The 18,374-nt window shown below is 41.6% G+C and overlaps 2 protein-coding genes across 7 annotated transcripts in view; one reads left to right on the top strand and one right to left on the bottom strand.

Moving 5' to 3' along the window:
* On the bottom strand, positions 1–10,056 carry LOC134536109 (mucin-7-like). 2 transcript variants are annotated; one of them, XM_063375669.1, is made up of 3 exons: positions 9,730–10,056; positions 3,347–3,485; positions 1–1,063 (listed from the first exon to the last, which is right to left on the bottom strand). In XM_063375669.1, the coding sequence occupies exons 1-3, from the start codon at positions 9,981–9,983 to the stop codon at positions 302–304; spliced, it is 1,155 nt and encodes a 384-aa protein (XP_063231739.1). In that variant the 5' UTR covers positions 9,984–10,056; the 3' UTR covers positions 1–301. The 2 variants fall into 2 exon arrangements, with proteins under 2 accessions (XP_063231739.1, XP_063231740.1); XM_063375670.1 differs by having other exon boundaries at positions 3,401–3,485.
* A 2,746-nt stretch (positions 10,057–12,802) lies between these two features.
* Positions 12,803–18,374, top strand: part of LOC134536107 (inter-alpha-trypsin inhibitor heavy chain H4-like) — a 36,038-nt gene continuing 30,466 nt past the window's right edge. For 3 of the 5 annotated variants that reach the window (XM_063375667.1, XM_063375666.1, XM_063375665.1), the window contains exons 1-2: positions 12,876–13,107; positions 16,342–16,505. In XM_063375667.1, the coding sequence (XP_063231737.1) occupies positions 12,901–13,107; positions 16,342–16,505 (371 nt within the window). In that variant the 5' untranslated portion in view covers positions 12,876–12,900. Of the gene's footprint in view, positions 13,108–16,341; positions 16,506–18,374 lie in introns of all 5 variants that reach the window. The other 2 variants (XM_063375664.1, XM_063375668.1) reach the window with 2 other exon arrangements.

The raw sequence follows: 18,374 nt of genomic DNA, 5'->3' as shown, positions 1-18,374 counted from the left end.
TATCGTAAATAAATATTTTATTAAAACCAGACATCACAACACCAAGTACAAACACAAAAAACTGATAAAAATCTCATGTAAAATAAAATTTGGGTAAAAACATTTTTCATTAAATAGAACTGAAATTCTCGATAAAATGTTAAGAAAATAAAAATATGTATATGATCAAGATTTATATGGTAGCATGTTCAGACCATCTCCACTCAGCTCTGAAGCCGTGTGTTCTGAGCCTTGATGCTCTAGTATAATGGCTCTGCAGATGGCTGTTTGTGGTGCAGTTTGGCCTGACTCAAGTAAATATTTAATCTGGTGCCGGGGTCTCTTCATTGTGCTCATCTGGAGAAGTGGCCTCTGTAATGGGCTCTTCAGTTGGTTCAGATGGAGCAACAGGCTCTTCTGCGGTTTCACTTTGAGCAACAGGCTGTTCTGTGGATTCTGGTGGAGCAGCAGGCTCTTCTGTGGATTCGGGTGGAGAAGTGGGTTCTTCTGTGGATTCGGGTGGAGCAGCGGGCTCTTCTGTGGATTCAGGTGGAGCAGCTGGCTCTTCCGTGGATTCTGGTGGAGCGGTGGGCTCTTCCGTGGATTCAGGTGGAGCGGTGGGCTCTTCTGTGGATTCAGGTGGAGCGACGAGCCCATCTGGTGCAGAGGGTTCTTCTGTGGGCTCGCCTGGAGCAGAGGTTTGTGCATCAGTTTCATCCAGTGCTGGTTCTGTGATGCCGGAGCGTGGCGTCTCCACTTCAGAGGGGGGTGGAACGCTGACCCCCATGCTAGTGTAGTCAGGCAGTGTTATCTGTATTTGCTGCGTGTCATAAGGGACCGCAACTATATCAATGAATTCTGTTTTGGGTTCTTCTGCAGGAGTCGACTTTTTCCTTCGTAGGGAAGGTCTAGTTTGGTTAGGATCGTACAGCTTGTAGTCCGCAGGAAGCTCTTCCGCCGAGTATATTCGATCTGCAAAGTAAATGCGTCGTATGCGACAGTTGGCGTGCACTTGTATGCGCTGGGTCTCGATGTAGGCCGTTCCGTAAATGCGTCGGACAAAGTCTGACAAGTTGATATTCACCTGGAAAAAAAAATAATCAGAATTACTTTAGAAAAATGTGTGCTAGTCTTTCAGTACTCGCCAGTGATGTGTGAACACCTAATCTCTGTAACGAGCAAATTAATGAGTAGGTACTCATGTTACAAATACGCTTATAATGTGAGACTCTTAACACAAAATTTAATGTACAATTCTTTAAAATAAATGCCAAGCATGATAAATATACACATGTTGATGTGAATCACACGTAGTTTGCGCACCCGCCGCTAGAATTCACTGACAAAGCAGCTACATAGACTATTAAATCATTCGATTTGCAGAGCGAGAGGTTTAACTGTACAATGAAACAGCTATGATAAAATCGAAAAAGACTTGGTAAAAATACTAAATCCTGACTTTGGACCTGATTTTCTAACAGGAATGTTATTAAAATACTGCCCGTCTTTTTAAAATTCATTAAATATAGTTAATATTATAAAATTTTCATTTGTCTCTATGAACTTTAGTTTGTGTCATCCACTGTGGTTATACATTTCCATTGGGAAGCCTTCATTTCACAGACGAGAGAGCCAAACCCGAAGTTCATGCTCGCTTTTTTTACCCGTATCTTTTTAATGTAGCTATCCTAACCAAATCAACCGTCCACAATGTTTTAAAGTATTTATAATGTAGCTAACCTAACCTAATTGACTATTAGTATCCTTTTATCAACACATATACAATGAACAAAAAAAAAACCGAAGATGCACGATCGGACGTTTGGCTCTCTCGTCTGTGAAAATATGGCTTCCCCCATTTCCATTCCATGCGATTTCCGTTCCATTCACAAAATTACTCTTACCAAATGCCGTATACAGGGAGAGAGTGAAGATGTTACACAACAATAAACTTTTTTTGGGGAAAAAAAATTGTATCTCCTTAGTAAACAGGCTAGGTTTTGAAATTCTGTGAGCAATAGAGCTACTGTCATTTTACTAATGGACCCTGCATTCACAGGAACTTGTGAAACAGTAACTAAAAATAAAAATTAAGTTTTGTGCGTAATCCATCAAATAAATGTTTCACGAGTCAGCAAGTGTTATATTATAAAGTAAGTAAGTACTAAAATAGTTTTAGAAGCTTGTCTATTACCAAATAAAATTATATGATATTTTTTTTTTGGGGGGGGGGGGGGGGGTGGAATTAGAAAAGTATAAGAGCAGAGCTAAAATTACTCTTAAACTTTGTGTGTAAAAAAATACGCAATTTTTTTTTTTCAGGAGACGATTATTATAGGTTATGAAAATGTTAAAAAGGCGAGTTACTCAACCACATAACAATCTTGCTAAACATTTTGAGGCATTTCCTGATTTCCTGTAACTTGCTGTTTTTCTGATCAGTGTCTCGAAATTTCTCAGGCAGTTGGGGAAGATGTTATCATAGCCTATTAAATTAAAACTCTTGAAATCATTGGTCTCGTGGTGAAATTAGGACCTTTAAATGATTTTGAATACTACTTAGGTGTCTTCTTGTAACTACATTCCATCTTTTTATTACTTTTCACTTTTTTCTACTTGAGGCCCATTTTTCACTTTTACATTTGTCTAGTTTACCCTGTGTGTTTCTAGTACACATATTACTTTGCAGGGTCATCGAGGTGGAATGAAAGGAGGAGGGGAAGGAGAGAGAAATCCCTAGGGTCCATCACCAAGGGGGGAGGGGAGGGGGGCTGATTGAGTTACAAAATTTCTTTTTGATAGGATGAAAATTCCAAGTCTAATAATAAACGATTCATTAGAAACCTTGAAAATTATGTATGTGGCGTATGTGTATATGCAGATCACATTAAAAATAATAGCATGGTAAAATTTAATTTTTATTTTATTTTATAATTGTGGGGCTTGGTAAGCTGTACATTGTAAAATGGAGAGGGGGTCCAACAAAATGGTTTGGAGCCGGGCTTTTGATTTCTCTGGATGGCCCTGATACTTTTTCAAGCCATGGGACAGGGATCAGGAGCGCAACAACTAAATTTCCAAAGGGGGGGAAATATACCTTTTTTAAAGAATCATCGATCCCCCCTATTGAAGTGGGGGATCCGGGTGTCCTCCCCCGGGAAAATTTGTATTTCAAGGTGGAAAATGGTGCTATTTAAGCAGTTTTATTATCTAAAAATTTATTACACATCACTATTTGCCCCTGTTTGCCTCCACTTCAAGGTTGCCCCCCCCTGTTGTTGCGCCCCTGGACAGGGTCAAGGCGGAGCGTGTGTGGGAAGTGGCTTGGCAAGTGCCGAGGCGAGAGAACGTGCTGGCGTGCACTGACCACGTTCCAGCCGGAGTCGAGGCAGAAGGGCGCGTGGCAGGAGAAGGTGTGCACCTGGCTGCAGCTCGTGAAGTTGCTGAACGCGATCCGCCGCCGCATGTTCTTGTCGTCCAGGACCTGGATCTCCAGCGTGAAGTACCTGCGGGCACACACGCACTTGTTTCCAAGTTACCGTCCATCCTCTAAACTGTGTGGTGTGTCAGGTATCCTCGAGGGGCCCGCCTATTGGTGTACAATAGTTCCTCCTGGCACTGTGTTCTGGGTGAGGATTGAGGATGGGGTCAATGACCGATTGCTCCGACGTCACTGCTGTCATCTTGGACGACCTTGACCCCCGGCGGCCATTTTGTATGTGCCATTTTCTTTTCTCGAACTTTCTGTCATTTTGAATTATGACATCACCATTTGCAATTTTCGTTACGGCCACCATATAGAATACTAATAACATTTCCGCCATCTTGGATGTGATTTCAGTAATTTTTTTTTCGATTCTGACATGTCCGCCATTTTGTTTTCGTCTGCTGGAGGCTGCAATCTTGGATACCGACATCATTGTTTCTGCTGGTTACGCCTAGAGAGCGCCAGCATCGCTCTGTATCATCATATAAGGTCGATTTTCCATTACCTACCAATTAAATTTAATTTTTTGCAGCTCTCACCTCTAGGTTGGAAAACACATGTCTTTAAGCACACGACCATCGATACATTTACCAGATAGAGGCTTCAATAAGATATATAAAAAATAACACATATTCGGCCTTGTAATTTTTTTTTAATTTGAAGGAATAATAGCATCATCTGTTTGAGATAAAACCGCCATCTTGTTTTCAGTATCATGTAGTAGCCTACACATGTCATCTGCTAGTGTGTGTGACAATCATTTTAGTTTAATTTTTAAATGCTTGAGTGCAGTAATAATGTATTATTATTGTGTTGCCCGCTCTCTTGACATTTGGTTGCCAGCTTGGAAAGTCATCATTATTTAGCTATAAATTCGGGAAAAATGACAAAATTCATTAAATACATTTGCAATTAATATACCGATAGATTTGATTAGTTCCTGTCCTTGGTTTGATATCTGGGTGATAGGCTTCGGCCTGAGACACACTTAGGTCCTCCCCTAACCTGGACCCTCCCCTACACACTTAGATTAACTTAGGCTAGGAAAAAAAAAATAAGCAAAAAAATTAATTTTATGTAAAAATTACTCTTAATCAATAAAATATGGTGGAAAGTTCTAAAAGAAGCTTCTTTTCCTAGCCAAACAGCCTCCTATATGCCGATAGGGGGCGCGGAAGACTACCATAATGGCAGTATTCCACCTGGCGGAAAAGTACCATAACGGAAAAATGCCATAATTTCAAAGGACGAGGCGGAATTCTACCATATTTCCTTATACACTCCATGGAATGAGTAAAGCTGCTTTGCTCTCGAAGTATCTCGCTAGGTAGCACTGTTAACCCCCTAGCTGTTTCTCAGGTTAACTTAAAAGGTTGCAAATAGCGCTTCTGACGGTAACTTACTGTAGTTCCAGTCATAAATCAACTTAACAGATCGCGCACTAAAAGAAACAAATGTTTCCAAAAATGGGTTATAGGAAGCAGCATTGTATACTTATAACCGCGATCTGTAAAAATAAAAATATGGTAGTTTTCAATTATGGCACTTTTCCTCCTGTTTTGACGAGGGGCGACGGAAGACTGCAATACTGGAAGACTACCATAATAAAAGAATTCCGCCTGGGGGCGACGGAAAACTACCATAAGTTAACACGTGACCATACAGTCCTAATACCTACTCGAATGACATGAGTAAATTATGTCTATTATCTTAGAAAGAATTTGTATAAACAAAAATGCCACGACAGATTATCACTATCAAGTCATCTATACTACTGAGGTGGCAATTCAAATGAATTTATTTTATGTAATGTCTATCAAAAGAACAATAAAATAAACCTAAGCATTAACGATTTCACAAAAAAAAAAATATTTTTACGTTACTACATCATTAATAATACCCACATTATGTTTCTGATGGGCAACTGGGGTCCACTTTCGGTGGGCTGACTTCACTACTAGGTATCTTATTTATTAATGGCTGTGGTGTTGTTTTTGTCATGTTGGGGATGTTACAGGGTATTGTGATTCCAGCATTATGTTTTTAGCATGTGCTGTGAAAATCATTGGAAGAGTATTTTAACATATAGATGTACAGAAAAAAAAATTTTTCCATTAAGAATAGATAAAAACAATCACAGCATTTCCAACCTGTGAACTGTGAATACGGAATATTTGTTATACGTTACTTGAGAACGATTTACGTTTGCTGTATAAGTTTTACTGATTAAGTAGTTGTGAAATTAGACCTATATTTTAACTGCTTCAATTACTAAGAAATCATTTAGAAATACTGTAATGAGCTGGTTAACATTTCAGAATATTAATTTATGAAAGCTTTTAAATAATTTTTATGTATGTTTACCAGGGGAATAGTCTATTTCCGATATTTTTTTTCTTATTCTGAAATGCTTGCTTGTCCGTAAACATATTAATAGCGAGGTCAATGCAGACGGCAAAACACAACGCCACAGTAGAGCGACAATGTGAAAGGAATTAGCCATGACCTACAGTACGGAACCATCCTAACAATTTTCTAGAAAAAAACGGTGGGGCTGTATTGAGACTTACGACCGTTGGTTTCACGTGAAACTTTTGTCAGCTAGTCACTTTTAGTTTAGGTAATGATTTTAAATAAAAACAATAAAACCGAGAAATTGACTACGTACTAAAAAATTTAATTCAAAACAGACACTAAATGGTAGCTTACTACTAATTTTAATTAATATTCGACGAAAATTCTGTTCAACATTGGCCTGTGATATGATAAATGAGATACCGAAGGCATAACATAAAAATCAATGTTTTTTTTGGTGAACGTACAATCTGCATTGCCCAGCAGGGATGTTAGACGTACCAACTTGTTGGTACACATACCATTCTTCAGGGTCTTGTACCATGTACCAAGTAGAAATTGTGCTGGTATGCAGAAATACCAACTTTGAACATCGACCATACGCGATGCGCCATGCATTACCAGTTGACATTAGGCGTGGACGAATAATTCGAATAGTTGCGTTTTAATAATTCCATCTGTATACTTTTAATAAAACGGCATTTTAAGAGAAATTTTTAAATGCTAATTTAATTGAAAGTATTCATACTAGGTGCTAACGTTTTTATGGCCATCTTATAGTTTCAGAAGCTAGTTCTCTAGAAATTGATCACAGCGCCATGCCGTATTGCCGTCATGGCGTGCCGATTGAATAAAAAAATAGGTTACCAACCTTATCATACTTTATTTGTTGACAATTGTGTAACCTTTTATGTTTCCATTAAAGCAGTTTATATAAATATCATTATATATAAAATCTATGAAACAAAATCTACAGGATCTTTGTCAGTGTAAGATCTTGTAGTGTACCAGTTTTTTTTTTCTTCAGATACCAGCTTTTAGTGACATCTGTACCAGGTTCGTTGAGCCACTGTCCAACATCCCTGTTGCCCAGTGTTGTCAGTTCTCTATACATAATCACACGAATCACCGCGCTATCACATCTGAGTCGTGAGCTACACTGAACATAATATTTTTCAAGAACCTAAATTTAAACTAAGTGTATTTGGGAGGTCTAAGTAAGGAAGACTTAAGTGCGTCTCAGGCCGAAGCCTATATATTTAGGAAAATGTTAAAGCAAGATGATACAGACCTTTTCGTCGGACGTTTTCTGGTACCCATATGTTTCGCTGTGATTTTTAAGACGTTTCACGTCAAAATGATATGACTATTACCAGTCGGGATTTGAACCTATGTTCTCTGGAATACGAATATAGTGTCTTACGATTCGGTCCATAAACTTCGATAGTGTATCTTTTCTCATCTTCAGATTGCCTTGTAGTGATTCCTTATGCTACAGGCGTGAGTGTACGATTATTGCATAACAGTACAAATACATATTTTCAGGCTATAGTACTCCATGTAGGCTATCATCAATGTCTTGAAAAATTATTGACATCTAATATTATAAGTACAACTATTAAAATTACGGTCTCCAAAATTTTAATTCACTTCTTTTGAGTATATCGTGTACTAGCGCGTGTAACTACATGTGATTTTGTTTACACATTTACCATGGGTGTAAATAGTATTTGTGGAAGGGGAGGGCAGAAGCTAGTCCCTCCTCCGGAAACTATTTTACAAAGATAATGCTTGAAAATACATTATTAGGTTAGTTGACGATTCCTTAAGTACTTTTTTGAAATTCCTGCCATTGTAATTTTTGTTAAATAAAATTCTTTGTCTAAATAAATTTGGCAACCCTACTCCCCCCCCCCTTTTTTTTACTACGCTCTTGACACTTATTGTTACAGAAACAGGTTCCTCTTTTGAATAAGCTTCTCTGCACTAATACCTGTGCCTTGTTAACAGAAGTGTAAACAAATATACACATAAAACAAACGAAACACAAATCTGTTTAAATAAAGTCTGTATCTATGTGAATATCAACAAATTCAGTGTCGTTCATTAAATAAAATTTCCACTGACAAACAAAATTTTAAATAATAGGTAAATTAATTCAATATGTAGTTTCGAACATACGCCATTATTCATTAAACTGTACATATGTCATGACAAACCTCAGTCTGTTTGTGCCTTAAAAAGGGAATAGATCTCTTTTCCGAAACGCCGCAACTGATCTCTTAGGAATCATATAGGTAGTGTGCTAGTCTGCGCTATCATCGTTGTGGTTTTCAAAATATCTTTTTTTTTTTTTTTTTTTTTTCCGCTCTACTGTTGCTTACGGTGTTCGTCTGTGCTTTCATCACTGTTATTCACATCTCTGGTTTCACCTGTGCGTCTCTGTTTAGCCGTTGTTTTTTCAATTTTTATCTGTTAAGTTATTCTGTTTGCTGTTGTGAACCGTAAATTTTCTATGTAAATGAAACAGAAATATTCATGTAAACTTGCATATTTGTTAATTTGTACATTTACATGAAAATAACTGTATCACTTCAAAATAGTTGGCTGTGCTCACAGACTGCTGGTCAGATGTCACGGGATAATCATTTGGTAGTTAATATAGTTACTTACTAAGTCCCGTTATACAAAGACATGGAAACGGAGAAGTATTTATAGGAAAATATCATTATCGCATCTCTGCTGCTTCCACAGAGCATGGAAATGTAAAAAAAAAAAGGCAACCAATGAGAATGCATTTATAGGTTACGAAATATTAATTAAATTAAATTATATATTAATATTATGCTTCAAGACATTAGCAAGGACAGAATTGACATATATAAAAATTATATAAACCGCGAGGTCAAAACAGAACACTAGATACGCTTGTACTTGGAACTTAGGCTTTGCCGAGTTCTAATCCGCACGGGTGGGTCCGGTCTGGGTCTACGTGCTATTGTTGAACTTGAAACACACTGTTCCGTTAGATCCGCGTCTCTTGTTTCCGTGTCGTTGTTGTAGAACGGGCCTAAACACTGTTAGCCGATGTCGGGCCCGGGGGGGGGGGGGGGGGGGGGCGCCGCGACGACGGTTTCGCGTTACTGAACCCTCCCCCCACTCTCTTTTAATCCAAGAGGGGGCGCCATTTTCATTTCTGGCCACCAAGGGGAGCCAGTGACCTTAGCCACGCACCACTGGCTGAAATCAACCGTGAGATTTCGATCGTGAACGCGACTTCGCACAAGTCGCGTTCACGTTTTACGTGGTGCCTTCGGCCAACTTCGGGATTTGTTTAATTATATTTTGCGCAGGAAAAATGAATTCAAATATTAAAAGTGGTCGGTTAGGTTAGCTACATTAAAAAAAAACTTTAAAAACACCATGGACGGTTAGTTAGTTTAGTATAGCTACATTAAAATAAACAGAGAAATATAAATATATATAAATAAACCCGAGGTTGGCCGAAGTCAGGGGCGAAGCCAGGGGGGGGGGGTGGTTTAGGGGTTCAAACCCCCCCCCCCCCCCTTAGCCACAAATCTTTAATTAATTTCTTATTCATCACTCAAACAAATTTCATATTAAAATTAATAAAACTTTTTACCATTGCAATATTTAAATTTAAGTACCGAAAACTGCTAAAAATAGCACTATTTTACACCTTAAAATAGAAATTTTTCCCGGGGGAGGACACCCCCCCGGACCACCCGCTTTAATACGGGGGGGGGGGGGGGGAGAGGGCGCATGCTACTTAACAACCCCCTCCCCCCATACACAAATCCTGGCTACGCCACTGGGCCGAAGGTGAATTGTTCGGGTGTAGGTAATCGGGGATGTGCGGTCTCGGGTTCCTCCGTGGGGCCACCGACCTGTTGAGGTTCTTGACGTGCATGACGAAGAAGGGCAGGCGCAGCGCCAGCGAGCCGCGCGCGCACGGCGGCGCGTGGATGTACGTGGTGGCCACGTTGGTGCCGCTCAGCTCCAGCACCAGGCTGCGCGTGTCGTCGTCCATGACTCGCCGCACCTGGCCGGAGCGCGCGCAGCTGCCCCAGATGGCCAGCGGCCGCGGCCCGCCGCTGAACAGCACCGTCACCAGCCCCTGCTGGTACGTGCCCTTGAACATCTTCTTCTTCCTCCTGCTGCGCGAGCCGGGGCCGGGGCTGCCTTGTTTTAGTTTACCGCCAGCGAGGTCGCACCGCGGCGAGCGAGCCGCGCCATGGAGGTCTCATCGCCACGTCTGCACGTCCGTACAGGCGAACCATGCAACCGCCTACGGCGCCAAGTAGCTGGGGGCGGCGCAGCACGACACATAACAACAGCTCATATAACATGTTTAACGATTATTGAAACTAGATGAAAATGGATTTTTGTAACAGTTTGGAATGTTTATATTGATATAAGTAATTATTTAAAGTCCACCGCGACCTGTTTATGATTTGTAATAAGTAAAAAAGTATAAAAAATAAACACATGCCTGCCTTGTTGACAAAATCTTAGGCTTACGTGATGTATTTTGAGGCAAGGAAAATTTTTTTTGGGGGTGTCCGGCTGGGGGGAGGGCATTAATGTTTTTCGCCTAGGGCGCCAATTTACCTTGCACCGGCCCTGTCTGCATGATTACATGGTAACCGGATGAAACGGATCGTTACCACAACGCCGAAACACCATGACGCCGAATGTCAAAATTGACCACAACGCCGATAGTTAGAAAACTGCTGTGTACCACAACGCCGAAATAACAACTGAATTAATTTGTGTGTGTTTGTTAAATTAATGTACCTTAACGCCGAACTACCACAATCAAACCTAACCTTACCTAACCTAGCGTAATAAAACCTAAACTAACTTGTCGGCGTTGTGGTCAATTTGGAATTTCGGCGTTGTGGTGCGTCCCCGGGTGAAACCTATTTTTGTATAGAAAACTTCTTTCGCCGCGTTGGGAGATTTTTGGTAGGGGCAAAACTTATGGGTTCGCGTCACCGACATGCTAGTGATATAATACCAAAAACATTTTCTTACGTACATTTGACGTAGAAATGATGTCATGTTACACATTTACAAATAAAAAATATTTTTCACTTCTGTTGGCAGTCCCTATATCTGCCTTTTCGTTTTTTTTTTTTTTTTTCCTCCAGCATTCGGTCTGTGCCATGTTGTCTAAACCTGCATTTCAGGATCACCTTCGCGATTCGAAACTTTAAAAGCCCCACTATATTTATCCCTCCTGGCGTGTCCGTGGACTTTCGACGGACAGCGACGCGGGAAAATAGAACACTTGGGGAAATCCAGACGAGCGGCGCGTCAGCAGTTCGGTTGTTTACCCGCGCAGAGTACTGGCTCAGGCGGGTGACGCAGAATTGTGCATTTTTACCCTTCCCGGAGGAGTCACGACCGCCATGATCACGTGATATCCGGGTGAAAACGGTTTTTGTTTATCAGCTCGTGGTTAAACGCTGAAAACATTGCCCGAAGTGTATTGTTTGTATTGTGGAAACTGTTTCAAATTACTGTGTTTACCGACGGAGATTCTGATCATCATCACACGCGGTCATGCATCATTTCCTAAATGTTTTGGGCATAAAAACATGGCGATGGTGAGATAAAAAATAGTGACTTCAACTACGTCACCGTATGCAGTCTCCTGGAAATTCTTAACTCCTTGAGTAAATACTATGTTGGCTCAGATAAACGTTTTCTGCACGGAGTTGAGGAAACGGCACAAACATTTCTACAAGAAATTTAAACTTCTCGCGAACTTTTCTCGAGCGATGGACTATGAACTATGATGAAACGTGGTCAAGCAACATTTCCGCAATGTTTAGGGCGGAACAACATGGCGATGGCGAGGTAAACAAGGGGCTTGACTTACGACTTTTGTCATAGGAAACCTACTGCGTTCGTTTGTGCTGTCGTCGTTGTGTTGCCCATCATATCTGTGTCTTCATCGTTGTGTTCGTATATTTTCCTCCGTTGTTCAGGTTTTGTTTTCTGTCTGCATTCACTGTTATTGTTGAAACTGGCCCGTCGTTGTTAAGGTGGGTTTACGATTGAAAATTAAGAATTAAGACTTAAGACTTAGTCGGATACTTACCATATGACTCTATGTAAATTAGTAGAATGGTTTATGATTGTCGTGTGTGAATTTTGACGGGTCGTGTGCGAACCATATGATGACTTAAGACTTAACAGAAATGGTTATATTTTATATTTTCCGTTAAGACTTAAGGGAAGCGACCAATCACAACAAACCGGAACCTTTCAACCGGAAGTTTATATCTTATTATTGGACCGAGCGAGGCAGTATTTTGGGTTAGAATTCGTATATTTGTCATTTGTAATCATCATCCATTTCGAAAAATAGATATCCCATTTGTCAATAACCTATTTCAAACCTGCTTCTCCGTTTCGAAAAATGGCCGACCATGTGTTTTGTGCTGTGATTGGTTAGAATTAACGACTTCTATGTCAATCATAAACTGGAAAATTTAGTTTTGACTTAACTGTGTGCTTGATGTTAAGTTATAATTCTTAAGGAAATCAATCGTAAACCTAGCTTTAGTCCACTGCGCTCGTCTGTGCTGTTATATTTTTTTTTTTTCCACGACTAAATTCCCTCCGTTAATTCGTGTGCTGCCTGATTTAAGCATTGAATGTGTTCGTCCGTGCTTTCGTCGTCGTGTATGTCCGTCGTTGGGTTTATCTGTTTGCCATCAGCTGATTTAGACTTGTTTACTGCGGGTTAACGTTTTCATGTTTATTTCTTATTTCGCGTTTATGAATTTTTCCCATGGCAAACACAGCAAAAAATAATATGCAACGGCGTGTTTCCGAGAGATGGTGTCAAAACAAAATTCCCCCATCACGTGAATCAGTTGAAGAACGTCTCCCTGGGCTGTCCCGCGGCGGCTGCAAGTCGCGCTCCGCCCCAGTGACCGGTGACCGGTGACCGGCGACCCCGCCCCGCTTGTTTGTCGCCCCGGGTCAAGGTCCGCCCGGCGAATATACCGCCTGGGGCCGGCCGGCGGGCTCAGTGCGCCGAGATGCTCGCTGCTTGGCTGGTGCTGGTGCTGGCGCTGATCGCCGCCGCGGCGCGCGGGGAGCTGGTGGCCGTGTCGGTCCCCGTGCCTGTCAGCACGACACCCACGACGGCCCCTACGGGAGCGACACCCCCGACGGCCCCCACGGGAGCGACACCCCCGACGGCCCCCACGGGAGCGACACCCCCGCCGCTCAACTCGTCCGCGCAGGTCAGACACCCGCACAGTGGCGACTGCCGCTCCCAATCGCATCCTCAACTGCATGCACGGGACCAGAAATGGTGGATTGGCTGAATCCGCGGGCAACAGCAGATGAGTTTGAAACCTTTCTGGGGGGGTTCGACTGCCGAGCCCCGGCGTTTCGGCCCCAAAAGGCCCCCTTAGTGAATGGATCAGGCCTATGGTAATGGACGGACCGAGAAAGGGTGCTACCGGGCTTAAAAAAGAGATGTAAACCGCTCGACTAGGTGTGATACGTTCATCCTAGTCCAGTGGTCGGGGGAGGTGCCGAGGCAACCCCGAGGCCCTCCAGCATACGCACGGTTGGTCTGTCATTACTAGCCAGGGCTTCCTGCGATCGCCGCCTCATGAGTTCACGCACTTCCGCGGGCCTTAATCGGCTGTAAATCTGCCGGACCGAGGTACGGCAGGTCGGAGGGTAGTCCGAGGAGACGAGGGCATCCAGTGGAGTAATTCTGCAGAGTGGCAGTCGGTCAGCTGCTGGCGAACGGTCTGCCGAATCGACGCCAAGTTGGTAGTAGTACGGGAAGAATCCATGAAAGATTGAATGGAGTCTCGTTGAGGTTTCCTCCAAGGCCCAAGATTCTGTTTGGGTAGGACTCGTACTTGGTAGTGGTGCTCCGATCGCTTGGAGCAGACTCCAAGGGTTCCCTAGCCCGATGCGGAGTCGACGTGGTGAGCGACGACACAGCTCCGGTACTAGCCTCTGGACAGCTAAGAGAGGTTGGATAGGACCTCCACCGGACCACGGGTTCACTGGGTGTTTTGAGGGGTCCCAGCGTGATGTGGGAGAACGTGGAAGGCGCCAGCAGTGCTGATAAGGTCTTGGGGCAAAGGACACAGCCAACTGTCTGGTTATCTGAATCCTGATAAAAGGGGGGAGTAATCCCTTGACAGCTCTGTCGTAATATTACTTGCTCTCTGGAATTAATAAAAGGATCTGTAAGCTTGCTCCCAATCAACCTTAAAGGGCGCACATGTGGGAGGACTGGCGGAGGATGCTGACCAAAAGGTTGGAACATAGCCACTTCCAGTCTAGTACGTTCTGGAAGGGTCTGTGCCATCCAGCTGGGCGAAACCTCCTGACTTCCTGCGAAGCTCTGTCATCGACTCGCGAAGGCAGTGGGTGGTCCGCGAGTTGACAGAGTGGAGGGGACATATTTTCCAAGCCTGCTAGGTCCAGATGATGCAGAGCTGCAAGCTGACTCCTGATCCACCCTAAAAGGGCGCAGATGTAGGAGGGGAGGAAGAGGGTGAGCCGGCCATAGGTTGGAACACAGATGCCACTTCGAGAACTGTGCAAAGCAGAACGTTATGTCACTTTTCTCCCACGAAATATCTCGGCTTTCTGAGTTGAGCTACGTTCAAGTGGTATATTGTTCCGACGTTGCGCTCTGCATTGCAGCAGACATCTTCAAGTTTGCCTGCTGCAATACGGAGCGAAACATCTTTACAATCTACCACCTCAACGTGGCGCAACCCTGAAAATCGTTACCAGTTTATTAGACATTGGACGCATTTTCGTTCATCAGTAATCATACGTGAATGAGATACTTTCATGATACAATAAAGAAAACCTCTTTTATATGTAACTCATTACTAAAAACTCGGAAAATTCTAGATGGTAAATTTGACGTCAGGCTTAAATTATTTATAGCCTTACGTTTGCTCTTCCAATGATTGATTTTCCATTGGCTGATGTTTAAGTGAGAACCTATTCGTTCTTGTTAATTGGCACCACCTGAATCTCTCATTTATCTCCTAGCTGACGGTCTCTTAGCTCATGATCACAGAGAGTTGTAACTGATGTACACTCATGCAGACAGTTCAACAGTATGAAGTGATGCATTATAACTTGCGACGAAATGAAATGCGCGGAAATTCCGTACATATACTAATTACTTTTAACGGTAATTTTGTGACGTGAAAACGTGTATTCGCTCGTGGCAGTGATAGTCGGTCGAAGTTTTTTGTGTGAAAAAAATACCGTCAGATTTGAATCGCTTATAACTACAAGACTAATAATGCGTCAGCAATGGTAGAGCCCACAAACAGATAGATCATGTCTGTACCTGTTTGCCGCGCAGTATTTGTTTTTCCCGTGACGTCATAGTACCAGTCAGTGTAGGCGCATGCGCGCGATTGTTACGAATTAGCCAGGACATTAATTTGGGTGTCATTGTGAAGAACTTTGCGAAGCACTGCTAGGGCCCAAAGCGAGACAGTAAAAATAATCGCATTAACATAAAGGAAAATCGGCATTAAATTGAAAATTACAAAATAATTAATAATTCGCCACTCATGACTCGTAAATATGCTCGAAATGAAAGAAAACCCGTCAGGGGAAATTTCGCGTCGAAAGGGATCCAAAAAGTCTAAAAAGTCCAGTACCGAGCGAATGCGAGAGCTACTGCAGCGTCGAAAAGAAAAAAAAAGAAGAAAAAAACGGTGCAAAGCCATTACGTAGTTGGCCCATCGGGCATATAGCGCCCAGCGATAGTCCAATCGTCTTAGGATTATGTTAACAATTGGATAACATAGATTGATAATTAAATTACATTTTAATACGAAAAAAAAATTGGTTGTCTGTAAAGTCGGTTTACGGACGATAGTTTAACGTGACAACGTCATAACAAAACATTGATGAAATGATTGCATACTTTTATGAATAAAATTGAACCATTTTTATTGAATTATCACTATTTTGTATGGATACAAAGAAGGAGTGAAATGAAATCTACAATTTAATTGATAAATTTACATTTATTTGCACTCATTAATTCAAATATATTTATTACTTTAACAAAGAGATTATTTTAACTGTAACTTCTATACATGTTTGCTATTTAACTTCTTCCAATCTGTGTTATTCTGTCAAGGATGGGACGATGATAGGAAAAGTAGGAAACGAATGGGAGTGTTTCAAGTTTAACGTGCCTCGAAAAAGTCAAATCGATGGTTGTTCCAATCGAGTGGAAAAGAGATAGATGAACGGGACACAGCGTAACGGGACAATGAGTCATCCTTTTTCGTGCGTGCAGCCGGCGTTCATCGATTTATTAGACGTTGTCACGTATAAAAACCTGTAATGTTTTTATACGAACGTCTTCGTGAAAAATATACGGCGCCTTTCTCTGATTTTTTTCTTCCTTCTTCAGCAGTGTGCGTACAGATGCCGGAGTGAGCGACGTGTTTGGTTCGCAGTCCGGCGGACCCGAGGTGTACAGCCTGCACATCACGTCGCGCATTCAGCACCGCTACGCCAGCACCCTGGTCTCCAGCAGGGTCGCCAACCGAGCCGCAAGCGCGCGGGAGATCTACTTCAGCTTCGTGATGCCCGAGACGGCCTTCATCTCCGGCTTCCTCATGTGAGCGCAGCGAAGCACGTCTCCACATGGGGGCGGTACAGGAGCGTAGCCAGGGGGAGGGGGGGTTAGGGGTTCAACCCCCCCCCCCTTAGCACCAAATCTTTAATTAAATATCTTATTCGTCACTCAAACAAATTTCATATTAAAAATTAATAAAAATTTTACCATTACAATATTTAAATTTAAGTACCGAAAACTGCTAAAATAGCACTATTTTACACCTTAAAATCCAAAGGGTGCTGCCATAACTTAACAAACACATCAAATATAATTTTCTGAGTTATGTCCGGTTATAAATTACTCGTTTCTGATTTTATGACGATTCTTAAGTTATGTGGTTCGGCGTGGTGTCTTATCTAAGTCATGAGAATTTTAAACCGTGTCTTTCTAAGATGTGACAGTTCTATCTAAGTTACGGCGTTTCTAACTTGTGTGTTTCTAAGTAATGATCGTTCTAACTTAAGGCAGAGATAGAGAAAAATATATTTCTGTTACAGAGCTATTTTTTCTGTCATATTGTTTGTTTAATAACCCATGTATACCATGCCATATGTTACTGGCATGGTACGAAGGGAAGGGAAAAAGGATATCCTTTATTTTCACATTTAATTGCAATCAGGTGAAATCGACTCATGTATGGAGTTGTTTGAAGTACATTTAAATCCCGGAATAGGGTTACTTTATTACGAATAAATGTGCGTATATTTCTAAATAAAGTTCTGGTAGGTCAACCTATTTCTCACGAACACACGAATTTTATTGGTTGGAATGACACTAGTTTTGCAATTTTTAAATGCAGTAAATTAACACATGTTTTTAAGTAATCAGTGTTATATATATATATATATATATATATATATATATATATATATATAGGGATTAACCAAAGACAAATATAATTTACGACTCAGCGATAGACCTACCTACAATATCACATCACGTAATTTATAACCATTTTTTGTGCGGTATTAAATAAGTTCATCGAAACCTGCATTAAATTTCGTTAGCAAGTTCTAAAAATAGTCACCCTCACTATCACTGTCAATAACAAACCTCGCCTGATAACACGCCATTTTCTTTTCTGATACTCGTTAGCCTCAGATCAAGCAGCTAGCCCTCATTTCATTCTCAGTAAACTTTGACCGGAAGAAAATCTGAGTCAGAGGTTAACTGAGAGTCGTAGAACCAAAATAAGAGCTATCTGGGAGTTAAATTGTAGCCATAAGTTCAACCGAAGGTCATAAAACTTGCCCTAAATAGGAAATATTACAAGTAATACGATACGCGTTGGCAGTTATGACTATAGTAACTTTTGCAGTCTTTAGATTTCTTATAATTTGGGGAGGGGGAAGGAGGGGTTAAAAATGGGGTGTGTCTGTGTCATGGACATAGCCGTGTGTTGTACGTGAATACATGTACGTAACAGGTAATATTTTCTATACAAAATATAAAATACGCAATTGTTTATTTTAACACCATTTATATTCACTGTAACTATTTTACACTAATGTTTTATACATGCAGTCGATGGATTTTGACGAAAGCTGACGATTGGAACCCAAACGAACGTCGTAGCTTCTCCGAGTCAAAAGTTATTCTAAATGGAAATCTCGAAACGCGGAAAAAATGACCTCAAAATGGCGGCGCTTCCCCTCCACCGCGCGTGATGCGTCACAGTCCTCACTTAGCGTAACGATATTCTTTGATCCTTTAGCCATCCATTGGTGTAATTAAATTTTGGATGGAGATGATAGATGTGTAGCTGCAACACCAAACTGTATCCCCACCGATTTTGTTTTCATTCTTTTTTTTTTTAATTGTCTCCCACCAGGGAAGCAATTTTAAAGACGTGTTCGCGTCAAAAGTTGT

The sequence above is a fragment of the Bacillus rossius genome, chromosome 10 (assembly GCF_032445375.1).
Source record: "Bacillus rossius redtenbacheri isolate Brsri chromosome 10, Brsri_v3, whole genome shotgun sequence".
NCBI lineage: Eukaryota > Metazoa > Arthropoda > Insecta > Phasmatodea > Bacillidae > Bacillus > Bacillus rossius.
This window is presented reverse-complemented; position numbering and strand designations above follow the sequence as displayed.

Bases quoted from the DNA above. Each gene is read 5' to 3' on its own strand.
- LOC134536109 (XM_063375669.1), bottom strand. From the start codon at position 9,983: ATGTTCAAGGGCACGTACCAGCAGGGGCTGGTGACGGTGCTGTTCAGC. The intron at 3,486-9,729 runs GTCGGTGGCCCC...GTGTGCCCGCAG, and splicing joins CACGTCAAGAACCTCAACAG to GTACTTCACGCTGGAGATCC. The intron at 1,064-3,346 runs GTCAGTGCACGC...TTTTTTTTCCAG, and splicing joins TCGACTCCGGCTGGAACGTG to GTGAATATCAACTTGTCAGA.